The sequence below is a fragment of the Lagopus muta genome, chromosome 1, assembly GCF_023343835.1.
Source record: "Lagopus muta isolate bLagMut1 chromosome 1, bLagMut1 primary, whole genome shotgun sequence".
NCBI classification, from domain to species: Eukaryota; Metazoa; Chordata; class Aves; order Galliformes; family Phasianidae; genus Lagopus; species Lagopus muta.
The window spans coordinates 108,647,124-108,663,105 of record NC_064433.1 but is presented as its reverse complement, the minus strand read 5'-3'; the positions used below and the strand labels follow the sequence as shown (position 1 = coordinate 108,663,105).

Genomic DNA, 15,982 nt, shown 5'->3' with positions numbered 1-15,982 from the left:
GTGAATATCACTTTGTGACTAGCTATTTTATCAGTTTCCCACTGTGAAAACTCTTCCTATACACAATGAGACAAACCTCAAATGCCACATCTCTACCAACAGCTGGCTCATAAGGGTGCAGCTACACTGGTGGAGGCTCCTGCTCCAGATCAGGCAGAACAGAAACTTCCCCTGAGTCTCCCTTCTTATACAAAAAAGCCCTAGCTACTATTTGCCTATTCCTAAAAGCACTTTGGGCACATTCTGATGATAAATTTTGTCCAAGACCCAGACACTTTTTTCCAACTAGAATTGTTTTCCTTTCTAAGCAGTTTTATCCCAGTATACCTGTGGGTATGGATATTATATCACTGCACTAAATGGATTAAAGACCATAGATGTTCAAGATGATTAGAGATAAAAAGCTTTTCCGTTTAAATTCCATATAAATTGAGGATAACAAAAAAGGCACCTTCAAGCTACGCTGTAGGAGCTGGGTTTGGTCTCTGACTCAGTTGAGTGTCCTCCTTCCCTATGAGACAAAAAGGAGAAGGCAGAATATCTAACACAGCTGATCACAAATATGTTGTATAACCCACAATCCCATTATGAAAAAAAAGTAATTACCTGTTTGAGTTGAACAGGGTATTGTTTTCAAAACAAAAGGTTCTAGTTTGTTCTCCTAATGAATCCTTTCCATTACCCACACAAGAGACAGAAGTGCTGTCTCAGCAGAGATGCCTGTCCTCCAAAGCAATAAATGAAGTATTCCTTCATGGAGATGTAAAAGATGAAGTAATGACCATATCACATTTTAAAGCAGAACACGTTTTTATTTAACACAGAAGTTATATAGATAAAAATCGAGAATAACCAGCATTAAAAAAAAAAAACCACAAAATCCAAACCTTGTAGTCTTACTCAAATTGAGTTCTACCTATCAGTCACTCATGTTTCTATATACAACATTTTGTCAGTTTTGTTCATTTCCAGATTAATGAATATTAACATCCAGTACTAACAAAACAGCTTGCTCACTTTTTGGGGACCCCTGGGGTTGTTACAAAAGAGCAGGCATCTTCACCTTATCGTCCAACACATTCACTGCTGGAGGGATCTGAAACACTGCTCGTTAAGCAAGGAAAGAGCCACCAGTGCAGCGAGAGTCCCAATTACCTCCTGTGATCAATGGAAGGAAGGACTCAGCCAGCACCTCCAATATTGTCATAATCACATGTCCAAGTCACTTCGGTACAAAAGCTATTCAAATAAATAAATAAATAACAGCAGCAGCCCCATCAAGTAAAACAGAAAATCCACACTTCCACATCTTTACAGTGTACAACTGTTCAATACAACTGAAAGCATTTTAACTTAAGACTACAGCCCATGGGGAACAACCCCTCAAAGTCTGAGTGCAGCAGAGTTTAAGAGTATAAATCATTTTGACAAACTAGCAACACAGCTCTGCAGTCCTTCTGGGGGAAAGGATGGGCATCTTCAGCTAGAGAAGTCCTCCATCCCTCCCTTCTCACACAGGTCTTGGAAGTCGCGCCAGCGCAGCTCTTTTGGGGTTGCAATGTTATTTTTCCTCACAAATCATTCCTCAGATCTGTAGCAGAATTCTGCTACATTTAACTGGCAGCCTAAGGCCCAACTGCAGCATGTGTTTGTGAGGGCAGGCTGAGCATTCCCGCTGGCCTCAACAGCTTTACACAAAAGGCGTGCAGCTAACCATTCAGCTAGGGAACTACAGCTTCTGAGACTGTAGAGCATTCACCTGCAAGGATTCTGGCACCTGCTATGAGCCTCTGTGGGGCCAAAATCTTCTGTGTGCCTCCGTTCAGCAAAACAGTTTAAAATGAACACAACAAGTTAAGCAGAGAACACATGCTGAGCCAAACCAGGGAAGTAACTCATCAGAGACTAAAAAATGACAAAACTGCCCTGGAAATCAAGGATTGTGCCAACACATGGAACAGCATATCAGCAGCTGATGAGATATTTCTTTACACTTTGCAGGGCTATTTTAGAGTGCTGTTTTGTTAATCAAGTATAAAGATCACTGCATTGTTTTGCAAAACTTAGAGCACAGTTCAGAATGTGACACATCCCTACAGATTTAATAAATATAGTTATGAACAATACACAGCTTAAATTACCTAACCTTCACAATCTAAGTAGAAACACCCCATACAAAAAAAAATTCCTTTATACTTTGTACATCTCTAAAAAAAAGATCACAGAAACACCTGTTTTCCTAAGGAGATACCTGGATGAAGAAATGATATGTTTAGAAGACACTGAATTGTCTGTTTGCTGGGTAACACTTGTTACTGAAATGTTCTCTTACAACCTACCACCTTTTCTTACAGACACATATTCTGGCTCTGAATCTGAAATTCAAAGCCACTTTAAATTAGCCATGTGAAAGAGATTTCTGGCTATTAAGGCCTTGAGCTGTCAAAGACTTCCAAATATAAATGACACCACTGAAATAAGCAAGTACCCAACAGAGATCACTGTGGCACTGACCATTACAGCAGCTCATCTTTTCAATCCAGTAATTCAAAGGTATGGCAGCATACAGTTCTCTGCCACCTCAAAAGGAACAATCTCTCATTTCAACCCAGCCTAGAGGAGCAGCACAATAACGATGTGACATTTCCACAATCATTTTACTACAATGCCCTGAAAATTATTTGAGTCCTGCACTGGAAATTCTGACTCATAATCTACTTTTTGATGCTCAGGACTAATTTTTACACAATCCTAACTGTAGAATAGCACACACCCAAATAGTTTGTGAAAACTTCTAACTACGATACACTGCGATTATAAATTCTATTTCATCACTTACCACAAGGTTGGGTGTTATCCTTGGGATTAGAGTTTGTGCTGTAGTTAAAAACTAATAATATGATGAGGTTATCATTGTCTGAGCAGCTTCAAAATACTAACAGCAGTGCATATTAATAACCAGATGGTATTATTCTCTACAAAGTGATGCCCTCAGTCACAGTGATGCACAAGATGACGTACAGGATACTTTGCTCACCAACAAGGGGACATTTCACTGCTAGGCTGTCTGTTATGATTTCAACCTCCTTCTGCTCCACTTTTGACTTGTTTTTAGAAAATACACAGTATAGCATTTTCATTAAAAACATCCTATCAAAAGAAATAAAAAAGGCACTTGGTATTTCTCTTTGGCTCAGTTGAGGCGGTCTGCTCAAAGCTTCCCAAAGTTCCTGTTCCTCCATCTGATGAATAGTTGCCATCCTGAGGTACTTATTCATGTGCAAAAATAAGAGCTTCAGGGATTTACCAGTTGCATTTCTCAAATTGCTTCCAGTAAACGTGCAAAATTCTTCACCGAACAGAACCTCTTATGTATAGCACATACGTATAACACATTCCATTAAGGTTTCTTTCAGGGAAGAGCTCTGGTCACTTGTGCAGTCCTTGTTCCAAATCTGGTCTCTCAACTCAGTGTTCCTTAAACCTGGGAAAGAACAGCAACCAGGCAGGTAAAGTTTAGGTGTGAGATATAAACAGCCAAAATGCAGGGTCCATATTCTTTGCTATGTATTTTTTTTCCTCATCTATTTCACTGCTGCAAAACAGCCAATGGCTGAATTAAAATTTTGCTTAGACAAGTGTAACCCCATTAACTCACTGGATTTTCTTTCCCAATTCACAACACTCTAATTCCAGTCACTTTTTCCTTTAAGGAGACTTTTTAGAAAAAGCTACATTTGAAACTACCAGCAACACAGAGCAAGAAGCTACCTGACTGCTCATTCCCCACCTGCATACTCCATGGTGAAAACCAGAGAGATTACATATTTGGGGGAAAAAAAAAACAACAACAAACCATAACTAAGAAGCTTTGCAAAAAGAAATCAGGTTTTCACGCACTTTTCAAAACAAGATGTCCTAAAGAAGAAAGTTCATGATTAAAAACATTAAGACAAGATTATTCTTTTGAAGCAAAACTGAAAACAACAAATGGAAATGGACATACAGAAAACCTTTCTATGTTTTGTCTACACTTAGGTATTAGGGGGCAATATCTTTGTAATCTGTTTTTAAGTTGTTACTTAAGAGCAACAGCTGTATGTAACACTTACAGGGTATGATCTGCATTACACCTTAGTTCCTTCTGAATGAGATGGAGTAAGAACTGTAAAGAGACACAACGTCTGTGTTACTATCCATACAGATATACCAACAAAGTTTCACAGCAAGCTGCACGCTGTTATTCAGAGTTCTCTATTTGAAACATTACTCTGTAATGCTGAAACCATTAAAAAAAATACAGATGCTTAATCAATGTTTGGAAAATGAGTTTTCACACTGAACATGAAACAAAAAATAATTTCTTTTTCAGAGTCGTGAGATCAATTTCTGTGTAAAAAACAGAACAGCTTTCCAGTTACTTTCCCAGCAGACATAAAAGAATCCAGCAGGGGGAACCCAAGACTCAAAAAGAAAATGCAAATGGAAATGTTGGAGCTTAAAATTATTTTAGCTGTTAATCTGAAAACAAGCTTGTGTGAAAAACTTTAACCACACAGTGATGAGCAACGTCAGCCACATTTACTTGCATACATGGCATCAGGCCCTCCAAATTGCATTTTAAAAGGCTTACTAACTGAGGCAGCCTCCAGGAAAGTGATTCTACAAACAAAATTTGAGGATTCCCACATATATTAAAGATAGGATGAGAAGTTCTAGGGTTCCTCACTCTTATAGATTTCCTTATCTTCAGTCTCACTGTTATAAAAGGAATTTTTTTCAATACTATAAGTAGTGGTGTTTTAAGATGTTAGATCTAATATTTCAGAGATATGAGTGGCCAATCATGATGGAACTGAATATCATGCATGAGACCAACCCCTCTCCAGGTATCTTTGAAGAAATAGAAGTTGAATGCAGGCATCTATACGCTATGCAGCAAATAACAGTGGATGCAGGAGTTACCAAAAAAAGTATTACAAGAGCAGAGGGAACATACTTAAACTATTAGTATATCTAATTTAATTAATTTCCAGACATTTGACATCTTACATGTAGAAAAAAAATAGTTCAACATTTTGGGCTTAACTTCAGTTTAGAAAGAAAGCTTCCATCCCAACTCCAAACAGTGCTACCTGCTTTTCTTGTCTGAGAAAAGAGTGATGCACTCAACTGGTCTTTCTGCAGAAGTACAGAGCTGAGTGAAATAACCATGCAGACAAAGGGTTTTGTCTGGGCACAGCCAGTACAGAGGAAGGTGCAGTTCTGAAGTGTTTCACAGTCATTCCACCCTTTCATGAGCACTTCCATTCAGGACTTCAAAAGGACAGCATAAGCAAGTGATACTTCAGGATATCTCAGTACAGTCATGAGAACATGACTGGCAGCACTCTATGAGAACAGACCAAATTGGTACAAATGCCTGCTAGGGAAGTCTGTGGCAAACACAGAAACATAACCTATAGGTGGCTACAGCAAGGCTGACTTCAAAGCCTCTTCTCACCTCATCTTCTCTTCTTTGGTCTTTAAAGCAAAGTAGTGCAAGTTAAGGAAAAAAGACACCTTATCAGATCTTCCTATCCAGCACACAGAATCTCAAACAAGAGAGGAGGAGAAAAACATAAAAAATAGAAAAGGATATACTTTGTTTCAAGTAACCATGCATGTCACGCTCCTTTTGCCTAACATCTACTCCTGATTACTGTCAAAACCAAGAAAGTCATTTTTTGTTTAACCCAGCACAGCAATTTTAGCGCCCACCTGGAGAACGTAATGTATTAACTTTCAACAGTTTCATGATCGTGGTGATTTTGGTGACACAGCAACATAGCCAAACAGTTGTTACTGCTCCAGTAAACCAGTTTTAAGGAAAACAGAAGTAATTCTTCTCTGAGTGGAATCTAGGGCATCTTTTAGCTTTAAATGTGAAGGTTCACTTACAATTTTGCCTGCTGTAATCTGCTCAGCCAGCAATTAACAGATGTGTAATTGTTCACAAATTGAAGTGCATCAAAACTAATTTGCACTTCTGATTACAATTAAATGAAAATTTCAAAACAAGCTACTTTGCTCTTTTATTGAAAATCTCCTATACAATGGGATGTTCCTTAGACAACAAAGCACTGCATTTGCAAAAGGAAAACACGCATTTTAAGACAAACAGTTTAGCATAAAGACAGCAGGCAACAAGTACTTTTAGACTTACCAGCAAGGCACAGCCATCTGCTACCATGAGCATGTAAAACACATTGTTCCAACCAGATGGTGAAATGAGACCAGCCAAGAGAGGCCCCAATGCTGCACCTAAAATATAGTACTGATAGTGTCACAGTGATGCAATGCAAGTTTTATTATGCTGAAATATAGCTGTTCTGAGACAGATTATCAGTTTCTCAACTTAGTTAACTCAGTATTACCTGATGTTCTAAAACATCCCAGAAAGCTCAAAATGTAACTGATATAGCTGCAAGCCAATAGGGAACCTAACATAGGGGAAGCTGGAAGACTGGAAGTTAGAGAAATGTCATTCTTTGGCTAAAAATATGCCTATTCCACATCAAGACAAATCCCACTCAATTCTCTCTTCTACATACCAGTGCAGGAGCCACAGGCAATCACTGATCTCAGAAAGAGCCCTATCACATCTACTTTTTTTTTTTTTTTTTTTTTTTTTTTTTACTTCACCCTCCCTCAAACATAGGAACACTAGTGGTGCTAAACACTAAGTTTGCTCTTGCTCTCAATTCCTAAACTGTACCTAGCCTTGACAAAACCTGGAGAGAGCATAGTTTCTCAAAAATCTTTTGTTTTTACCTACCACAGCCAAGCTCTTGCCTACCTACAGATCCTGTTCCATCGATGATCGCTGTTACTGTGGACAAGGCTCTTGCATTCCCTTTCAGGCTTTTATGGGTACCCTAAAGTGACAAATACTGCTTAGAATCATCCTGAGTCGAACTCAGACAAAGTTTCTACAGTAGCATCTAGTCTACACCTCTCCACGTTAGATGTACACTGTGAAGCTGGACTCTCACTTGGTACCTTCAGAAACCAGTGCCTTTGAAAGCAACCTTCAAACTCTTAGCCAATGAAAGGTACTAGGGTACCTTTGGTCTCAGGTAGCATTCATAACCAACAGGCCTCATCCAACTGAAGGTTCAAATGGTAGCATGGACAAGTACCAGACATAGCTTTCTACACTGATGAGAATTAAGTCTCCAGCTTCTCTCTCTCACACAAATATAGCCCTTTCCTTCATTCAAAGATACAAAGTATAAAAGAGGGTAGAGAGAAGTCTGTACAGTCTTGGCCTTGCATGCAACTTTTATGTCCACTTTGGACTGTCACCTTCAAGACTTGTTTAATCTTGTTACTATGGAAGAATAATTTAGAAGTGTCTCACGGGCAGGAGACTATTCTTTACTCATGTACGAACAATCTCAATGTCTGAGCTCAACACAGCTTAAGCACCTCCTTATCACCTTGCTTTAGGACAGTGCAGCCTCTTCTGATAATCCTTCAGAAGTCAAATGGCTCTCTCTGGAGGTCAAAGCTGCAAAGGTGGAAACAGAGGGGAAGCCAAACTCACCAAGTCAGCAGAGACAGCGGTGGTGATCAGTGCATAAGGGCCATTCACCAGGGCACCACTGATAAGCAGCATCACTGTTGCAAGTTGGACAAAAAACAGAAAACATGAGTTGCCCGAAAGACTTCACTGTAACAACAAATAGAAAGAATGAACATAATCAGCCTGTATGAGTGAAATTGCTTTCAAAAGCACTACAAGTAGACTTAAAACATTTCTGATATTTGCATAATACATATAACATACACATAATACAATACACAGGCATTATTTGTATAATAATGCCTATGCTGAAATAAAACCTCATAACAAAGAGCAATGATACTACCTAAGTCACTGTTAGCTCAACCAACAGTTAGTTACAATTAATTGACACGAACTAACGATTTGTTAACAGAATCCCCATAACTCATACCACCAATTATTTAGTTTGTATTCCTTCTCCTTATTGCACAAAAAGCAAGGCATAGTCTAAGGAGTTTCATTCCATACTTCCTTCTCTCAAGGAAAAAAATAAAAAGGAAAATAAAGAGCTAAGCAGAGCAAAGGATTGTAAATGAAAAGTTCGTGTGAAGTGAGAGGCATTCAACAATTTAGAAATACTCACCTACAGTAGCCTCAAGGCCCATTTTACTGACTGTACTGAACATGTACAACTGCAAAAATGAAAAAACACACATGCTATAATACCAACACCTGCAGTGATGCCCACTTCCCCCATGTTAACTAAAAATATCTGAGGCACCAGGTGAAAAATAGTTCTGGCATCTGAGGTTTAAAATAACCCTTTTAGATCACAGCAGGATGGTTGCTTGATGGAACGGATGAGAGAGATGATAAGGGCTATGCTCCTATTTCCTCATGTGTCTTGTCAGAAGAAAGGGCTGTGTGACGAGATCACTCAACTTTAAACTCTCAAATTGTCAGCTTCAGTGCAGCACAGAAGAATTCACAAAAGAATCAAAACATACATCAAAAAAATGCACTTGACATGTCCAGCTGCCAGTATTCAGTTAGAGCACAGTAATTTCGGTCTTCGAGCAACTAAAATTCTGGCTAAGGACTGCACATCAATTTTAAAAGAGTGATAAACTACGCAAGATTTTCAGTGTCCAACTTAGCTCTCCGCTTATTACTTCTGCTTTTCCTCACAAGATATAAGGCACAAGAAATAACAAGCAGTGGATTACACTGGTATGATTGCTTATGTAAAGGTGGTCCAAATCTATACTTCCTCATATGCTCAACTTCTTTCACTTTTAGTCTGGTCTGAATTCCATGTCCAACTCAGAAGACACTGTTGCAGAACTTCCTAAGGAGTGCTGTAAAAGTCCCAGCCACAGCTGTAAAAGAAGGGCAAATTCTTACTGTGGGTGCTGCAAGCAATAACATCATTCCACAGGTCGATGCCCTCTTCTCTAGCCTGTCTGAAATCAGGCCTGCCAAAATTCCACCTGAAAGAAGAGACAGGTATGTAACACTGTGTACGTTTTACACAAAAGGCATCAGTTACACTTAATGAAACTCAACTCAAATTAAAACAATATATGACTTTTAATGCAGTTACACACAGCAACACAGATTATAGAACTTATGAGATATTTGGCACTTGGTGATATCCTATAACTCAGCCAGGTTTGACTCGGAAGGTTTCACTGGTTATTCCAACTGAATTTCCAAGATGGCAGGAATGAGGGTGGAACAGAGACTGAAAAAAAACTTAGAAATTATAGTTCTGCTGCTTTTGAACAGAAAATGCCTTTGCAACAGTGTCTCATGCTCTCACTCTGCCTGCATCCCAGCTAGTTACTGGTCTCTGAACTCCTGACATACAACAGTACTCAGCTGTAGTGTGCCCTGTCCATGTCACGTTTGTAGAGGAAATTAGCTGGTTTAGATCCTGGGACAAATGAAATACTTGTTTTTCACTTCATGCAGTCACTCCATGCTCTTCAGTTTTCCCTTCTTGCATGTCCCAGTGATCACACATAGAAGTACTAACTGGAGTATGTGGCAGATGCAAGTGTGAAGGCCCAAGGGAAAGAGCTGTCAAAATGATGTACAGAGAACTTGGTGCGGGGAGAAAGAAAGGAAGTTTTTCGGATTCTCCACATTCCTGCCTCTCCCCTCCCAGCTTCCCATCTTCCAAGTGTCTACATCATACTTGAATTTAAATGTAAATGCCAGTTTGAAATAGCACAGGGCACCTTGTTAACCTTGCATTCACAGTGGAATGAGACGAAGCTGAAAGAAGTCGTTTGTATCCCCAGGGTACCACTAACTCTTGCTTCAGCTGTCTAGGATGTAATAAGCAGAGGTAATATTTAGCACAAGCGTGAAACAGTAACTGCAACACACCTCAATACTCCTACAGTCAACTACCAAGGCCTACACAGCTCTTGACACAGTGAAACTTCCCCTACTACAAGTATCGTTTTCCAACAGACTGATACAAAGCTAATTTTCATAAGGGCGCTGCAGGGTGCATAGGAGAGGGTACACATAAATTTTGAGATAGTGCTTATTTATTTGGGAACTATATGGTCTGACTGCAGTAAATATTCAATCATTCAGTGGTGTCCTCACAAGTTACAAAGGAATAATCTCACCCCTATGATCAGTATCATTTCCCAACTTCATTTTATATGAGACATTATGAAAAAAAATGTGGCCATTCACTGTTGCGTCCACAAAAAATACACAAGTGTACAGCAGGGATAGTTCAGCTACATTAAAACAAACATTTTGACAAGGAAAAGTGACAAAGATTCACAGTCAAGAGCATTTGGTATTTTTTTTTTAAAGTTTCTGAAATACATTTGAAAGAACAGTGGTGTCAGTGGCACTACTATCATCTCACCAACAAGGAACACTGTGTAGAAGACACTAAGGAACCATGCGGGCACTTAAAATCTTAGAAGCTATCATGCAGCATTCTAAACACTTGTACTGAGTTGGTAGACAGGATGCAGGATTTATGGGAGACCCTGCCCCTGCATGAAGCAGAAGAACAGAAAAAATATCACGGGAAATCTAGCTTAGCACTGTAAAATTATCTCATGGCACATTAGTTATTCCAGCAGCAGCACCATTTATCTTCTGAATTACTGGAACAATTTCAGAACTTGAACTATTTTAACAGTAGCAATGCAAACTACCAGCTATTAATATTAAAAATAATAATAATTTTTAAAAATTAATGGAAGATGTATCTTAAGTAGTGTCTTACGGGACGTCTCTTGCACAAATCCCACAGCAAACCTGACCAGGGCTGTCTGAGGTAAAACACTGCTCATTTCTGACATATTGCTCTGAGCTTTTTTTTAAAGTAAGAGTGATGAAACACTGGCACAGGTTGCCCAGGCGGGTGGTGGATGCCTCATCTCTGGGAACATTCAAGATCATGCTCAAGGGGGCTCTGAGCCACCTGATGTAGCTGTCGGTGTCCCTACCCGTAGCACAGAGTTGAAACAGACAACTTCTAAAGGTTCCTTCCAATGATTCTATCATTCTACGAAGCTTATTTAAAATAGAGTGTTAAATGTGGCAGTGAAAGTGACTGAAAGCAGTAACTCAGTGATACCAACTCAGGATAATCACTCAGACTTGGAATTTTACCAACAAAATGGAATATCTGCATTACACATAGCTGAATATTTAATGAAAATATCAATTTGTGCTTAGCAGAAATACCATGGTTCAGCCTTGTCAGTTTGTCACGGAGTGTGATTTACACACTCTTGATCTTTGGGGAAGGATTGATGCATCATTCCTTCATTTTGTACTATATTTAAGAAATCAATCTGACGTAAGTAGTAACAAACACATGGAGATATCCAGGTCACATGGCCTACACCACAATCACTGCATATCCTGAGAATGTGCTTTTTACAGTAGTTGAAGAGGTTATTAAAAAAAAACAAAACCAGTCAAGGTTGTTGCCAGTACTCCAGCGTCTGAAGCAGATCAGCCCATAGAAGCAGAACATCTATTATGCACAATGTAGCTAAAAAATTCCATAGTACTTGGCTCAGTCTGGGATGAACAAATCAGGGAGACAGTAGTGTTGTCCAAGTGAAAATGCTTAACAAGGATTTCAATGTCTGATCTCTCTCTTTTTTGTACCTTACTGCCACTCTACTTCAGGCGATATAAGGCAGAAGACTACTAATATACATTAGCTGTGTACACTACTGTTTCTGCTAAACTGGTCTGATTGAAGATGAAATACTGATGTTTAAACTCACCAAAGATTCCACCCACATCAAACAGTGTAGAAAGATCCCCAGCTCTTTTGGCATCAAGGTGCTCTGGTGACAATTACAAAACAAAAACAAAACAGCAACAAAAATAATCAAAACCATTTTCTTCATTTCCGGACTATGAAAAGCAGATCTCAGTACAGTCATGTGATGGGTATCATAATCAGTCACTCAGCAATACAGTCCTTTGAATACAATTACACCCAAGGGAGGACATTTTAATGCTTCAGTTATAAAGTCTACTCAGTAGAGCTGTTGATTGTTAAAATTTGGCTTAACAATATTCCAATTTGTGAACAGCCACAGTCTTATGATCTAATGAGTGCTCCTAAGTGAGGCTCTTGGCTCTAAAATAATGATTAGCATACACTTGGATCACTTACAGAGCCTCATCCTGGGGGCTTCCATCACATGTCAAGTAATATTCATCATTAGATGGCTGGACACGTGCTCAGCCCAGCACTTGCAGTGCAGTTTCTGTAGACTATGAAGAGACAAATGATTTTCTCAAGTCCACTCTCTGTTATTGACAGCAAGGACCAGTGTTGGCATATATTTACATTTAGACTAATGTAGTCACTCAAGTACTACCAGGTCAGATTTCCAGAAGCTTCTCAGGAAGCCTGGCAACTTAAGTTCCATTGTGTTAAATACGGCATTTCAAAAGCAGCTAAATTTCTAACCTCCTTTGGTATGTATTGTTTAAAAGCTGCTGCAATACACTTGAAAGAGCAGCATGTGCTAAAGCAGTGGTGTCAATGGTGCTACCATAACCTCACCAACAATAAATCTGCTACAGCACAGGTTGGAGGACTGTTGATAAATATCTTCTATTACCAGGCAGCTGCTTTCAAGGTAGCACTGGTTACTTGGGAGTCCACACAACAGCCGTTAGCTATAGTATTTCCAGCTGAGTGTGTTTTCATGGGTTGTTAAACTTGTCTCGCTCCACTGTCTGCTACTGCTAGACTCAGCCAACAATGCATTTTTGTTAGCTGGGATTTAAAGGTCACTTCATCACTCACAAGAACTCTCTGTCTATGGAGAACTCCTTCCTCTGCACTCTTCAGTGAAAAACAGCACTAGTGAACAGATAAAGAAGTCTGTCTGCATTTTAGTAGTTCTGCACTTTGGTAATTCAAAGCACATTTAAAGAATGGGTTTGCAAGAGTCACAGCATTACAGGTTGGAATTGTTGAAGACAATCCACTTTCTTTTTTTTTTTTTTTTATTTTTTTATTTTTATTTTTTTATTTTTTTTAATGTCTTCTCATCATACTGAATTCAATGAGAAACATCTCAGTTGGTGCCTTACAGCCCTCCTGCTACTCTAGCAAAGACAGCCTATTTCAGAAGCAGTAACGTTTACTCTCTTATTTATTAAGCCCATATTTCTAGACACTTCATAGTCATAATTCTGTTTCCCCTTACTGTGATACTTACCTACATTTGTGATATAGAGGGGAAGCCAGAAGAGAAAAGTATAGCTCACAAGCTTTGCAAACAAAAGGCATAGGGAAAACTCTATGACTCCCTAAGAAAACAAAGGAAATAGGAAGTCAGTATCTTGATAATGGTTATTAGCTACTTTCAAAGACCATTATAGAAATATTTCTAAGAAGCATTTTACACATTTTCTCTCAAGAATTCCCAAAAGACATTTTTCCCTTGACAAAAGAAAGCTTACAGTCAGAGCAGACTACAGTATTCTGCTTATATACATTTCCTTAATTACACTGAACTGAATAGAGAGAACAGTAAAATAAACAGGAAGGATCGGATACTATTTGGACAGCTGCATCACTTATTTTCCTAATTTAGAGACTTTCTATGCAAGGTGCAATCGTATTCCAGAGAAATGAATATACTTTTATGTTATTTACATTTATCTTTCCGATGGCTCTAAGACCTCTCCCTTATTGCCACACTCTTTAAAAAACAGCCAGTTAACCGGTATGACACAGCTCAAATTACTAAGTAGCAAGAACAAATCATAGATGTGGCAGATGCCTATTTCAAGTACTAATTTATTCAATCTCCTCTCTTGCTGGATATATGAAATGTATAGTTCCTTGCTCTCTATAACTACCTGAAGGGAGGTTGTAGTGAGCTGTAGTGAGGGGTCAGCCTCTTCTCTCATGTAACTGGTGATAGGACCAGAGGGAATGGCTTCAAGCTGCGCCAGGGGAGATTTAGGCTGGACGTTAGGAAACAATACTTCTCTGAAAGAGTGGTCAGGCACTGGAATGGGCTGCCCAGGGGGGTGGTGGAGTCACCAACCCTGGAGGTGTTCAAGGAAAGACTGGATGTTGTGTTGAGGGACATGGTTTAGTGAGAAATATTGGTGATAGGTTGGACTGGGTGATCTTTAAGTCTTTTCCAACCTTGGTGATTCTGTGATTCTGCACAGACATGTAACTAAAGTGTCAAAGTGACTTACCTTCATTCCCCTCAAACTGATATCTTCTTGCTAAAGACAGGCATTTATAAATTCCTAGCATGGTGTACTGCAAGGAACACATATAAGCAGCTGGCTCTACTTCACCAACAGTTGTATGGCAGGAAAAATACTGAGGAGGTGCAGAGAACTTTAGAAGCAATTTTTCTACATATTTTTTCCACTTTGCCATGGGAAAAACAATTGAGACAGACAATCAGATTGATAGAGTGAGAGGATGCAGGAATACAGTGGTTGGGTCCTGGGGACTTCCCTCTCTACCTTTTACACCTGATCTAAATCAGTTCAGGTATAACTCTTATTACTTCTGCACTGCATTGAAGCTGACAGACTTGAAGCTGACAGTACAATCAAGACCTACTGTTTCTGAACTACAAGAAATTTCCTTTCTTTTACCAGCTGTCTGGATGCTTTGACTATCTCAAACTTGTCAATACAAACCATATAAGAGATTTTAAAATGAAAACCTTAAAAAACAATGTTGAGAAGTATAAAACATAATCCATGGAAGAAAGATCTGACTCTGAAAAATGCATACGCTCTTCCATTCCTAATACACATATCTCTAATTGACACCAGTGAACTTCCATGTTACAGGCTGAAAAAGAGCAACACCGGAGCCTAAATGTTTGTCTCGTGCATCAAAATCTGCTTCAGCCTATGTACACCAGAGTCACCAATCAAAGCTCGTGATGCAAAGTTAGTGATGTCTATCACTTCATCTAGAACTTCATGGAAACATGGAGGCAAAACCTGATTCCTGCAGGAACAGGCAACAACAGCACACATACTCACAGGTATTCGCAAAGCCCCAAGGAAGCTGATAGCTGATGTCCCATGTCTGCCTTCCCCAGTGCCCATAGTAATGCAGTTCTGTGATGTCATGGAATTTTCGCTGTCAATAAGCAAATGCTGCATTTCTGCATCCTGCAATTCCCCCCAGTGGCACCACACACAAGAGAAGAGAACAATGTATCAAAACACATATCAAATTAGCAAATCATTCCAAAATAATTTCTTAAACAAACATATCTATTTTATTACAGATAGTTATAACTTTTTAAATATCTTGATTTGGATATAGAGGATATAGAGAAACCAAACAGTGTATATGAAAAACAGAGTGAAATAAGTCTGATTGTTTATGCTTGCTTGTTTACTTATGGAATCAAGTTTTCATTCTGTAGTGGCTTATTTCAAGTTGCAAAAAACTTACATATCATACTATGGCCTAAAGGAAAAAAATAATTTCCAATTTCGCTACTTAAATGTGGTCTAATTACAACTGAAAATCTACATTTCTGTACAAAACCAATTATTATCTTTTCTACGTATTAATATCAAGCTTGTTTTCCAGATTCTGTAACATCTTGTTCACTGATTAAGTTATAGGCCAGCCCATTTTTCCAAGTGAGGTATGGACAGTGAGTTCTTCATGTTAAGCACTGATTTTTCACCTCTGTCTCATTTGAGCACTGCAATCCACAAATTTTGAAAAGCCTGACGTTAACCAATATTGCCTAGGAACTAAGTTCTGAGTTCTTTTTTACCACTAGGAAGGATTTTATTCTAATAATAGTTCCACTGGCTGCTAAAAATACTAGTGAGTGAATTATCACTTGACACGAATAAGCTGCCCCCGTCTAGCCATGAGCGCAGCTTATTTTTATCCATCAA

At 38.9% G+C, this 15,982-nt stretch overlaps 1 protein-coding gene across 9 annotated transcripts in view; it reads right to left on the bottom strand.

Moving 5' to 3' along the window:
- Positions 1 to 717: 717 nt before the first annotated feature.
- Positions 718 to 15,982, bottom strand: part of SLC37A1 (solute carrier family 37 member 1) — a 44,390-nt gene continuing 29,125 nt past the window's right edge. For all 9 annotated transcript variants that reach the window (XM_048933029.1, XM_048933032.1, XM_048933022.1 and 6 more), the window contains 10 exons: positions 15,101 to 15,232; positions 13,291 to 13,381; positions 11,833 to 11,895; positions 8,954 to 9,039; positions 8,193 to 8,241; positions 7,589 to 7,662; positions 6,839 to 6,917; positions 6,206 to 6,303; positions 4,113 to 4,165; positions 718 to 3,484 (listed from right to left, as the gene is read on the bottom strand). In XM_048933029.1, coding sequence (XP_048788986.1) covers positions 3,469 to 3,484; positions 4,113 to 4,165; positions 6,206 to 6,303; positions 6,839 to 6,917; positions 7,589 to 7,662; positions 8,193 to 8,241; positions 8,954 to 9,039; positions 11,833 to 11,895; positions 13,291 to 13,381; positions 15,101 to 15,232 — 741 coding nt within the window. In that variant the 3' untranslated portion in view covers positions 718 to 3,468. The remainder of the gene's footprint in view (positions 3,485 to 4,112; positions 4,166 to 6,205; positions 6,304 to 6,838; positions 6,918 to 7,588; positions 7,663 to 8,192; positions 8,242 to 8,953; positions 9,040 to 11,832; positions 11,896 to 13,290; positions 13,382 to 15,100; positions 15,233 to 15,982) is intronic.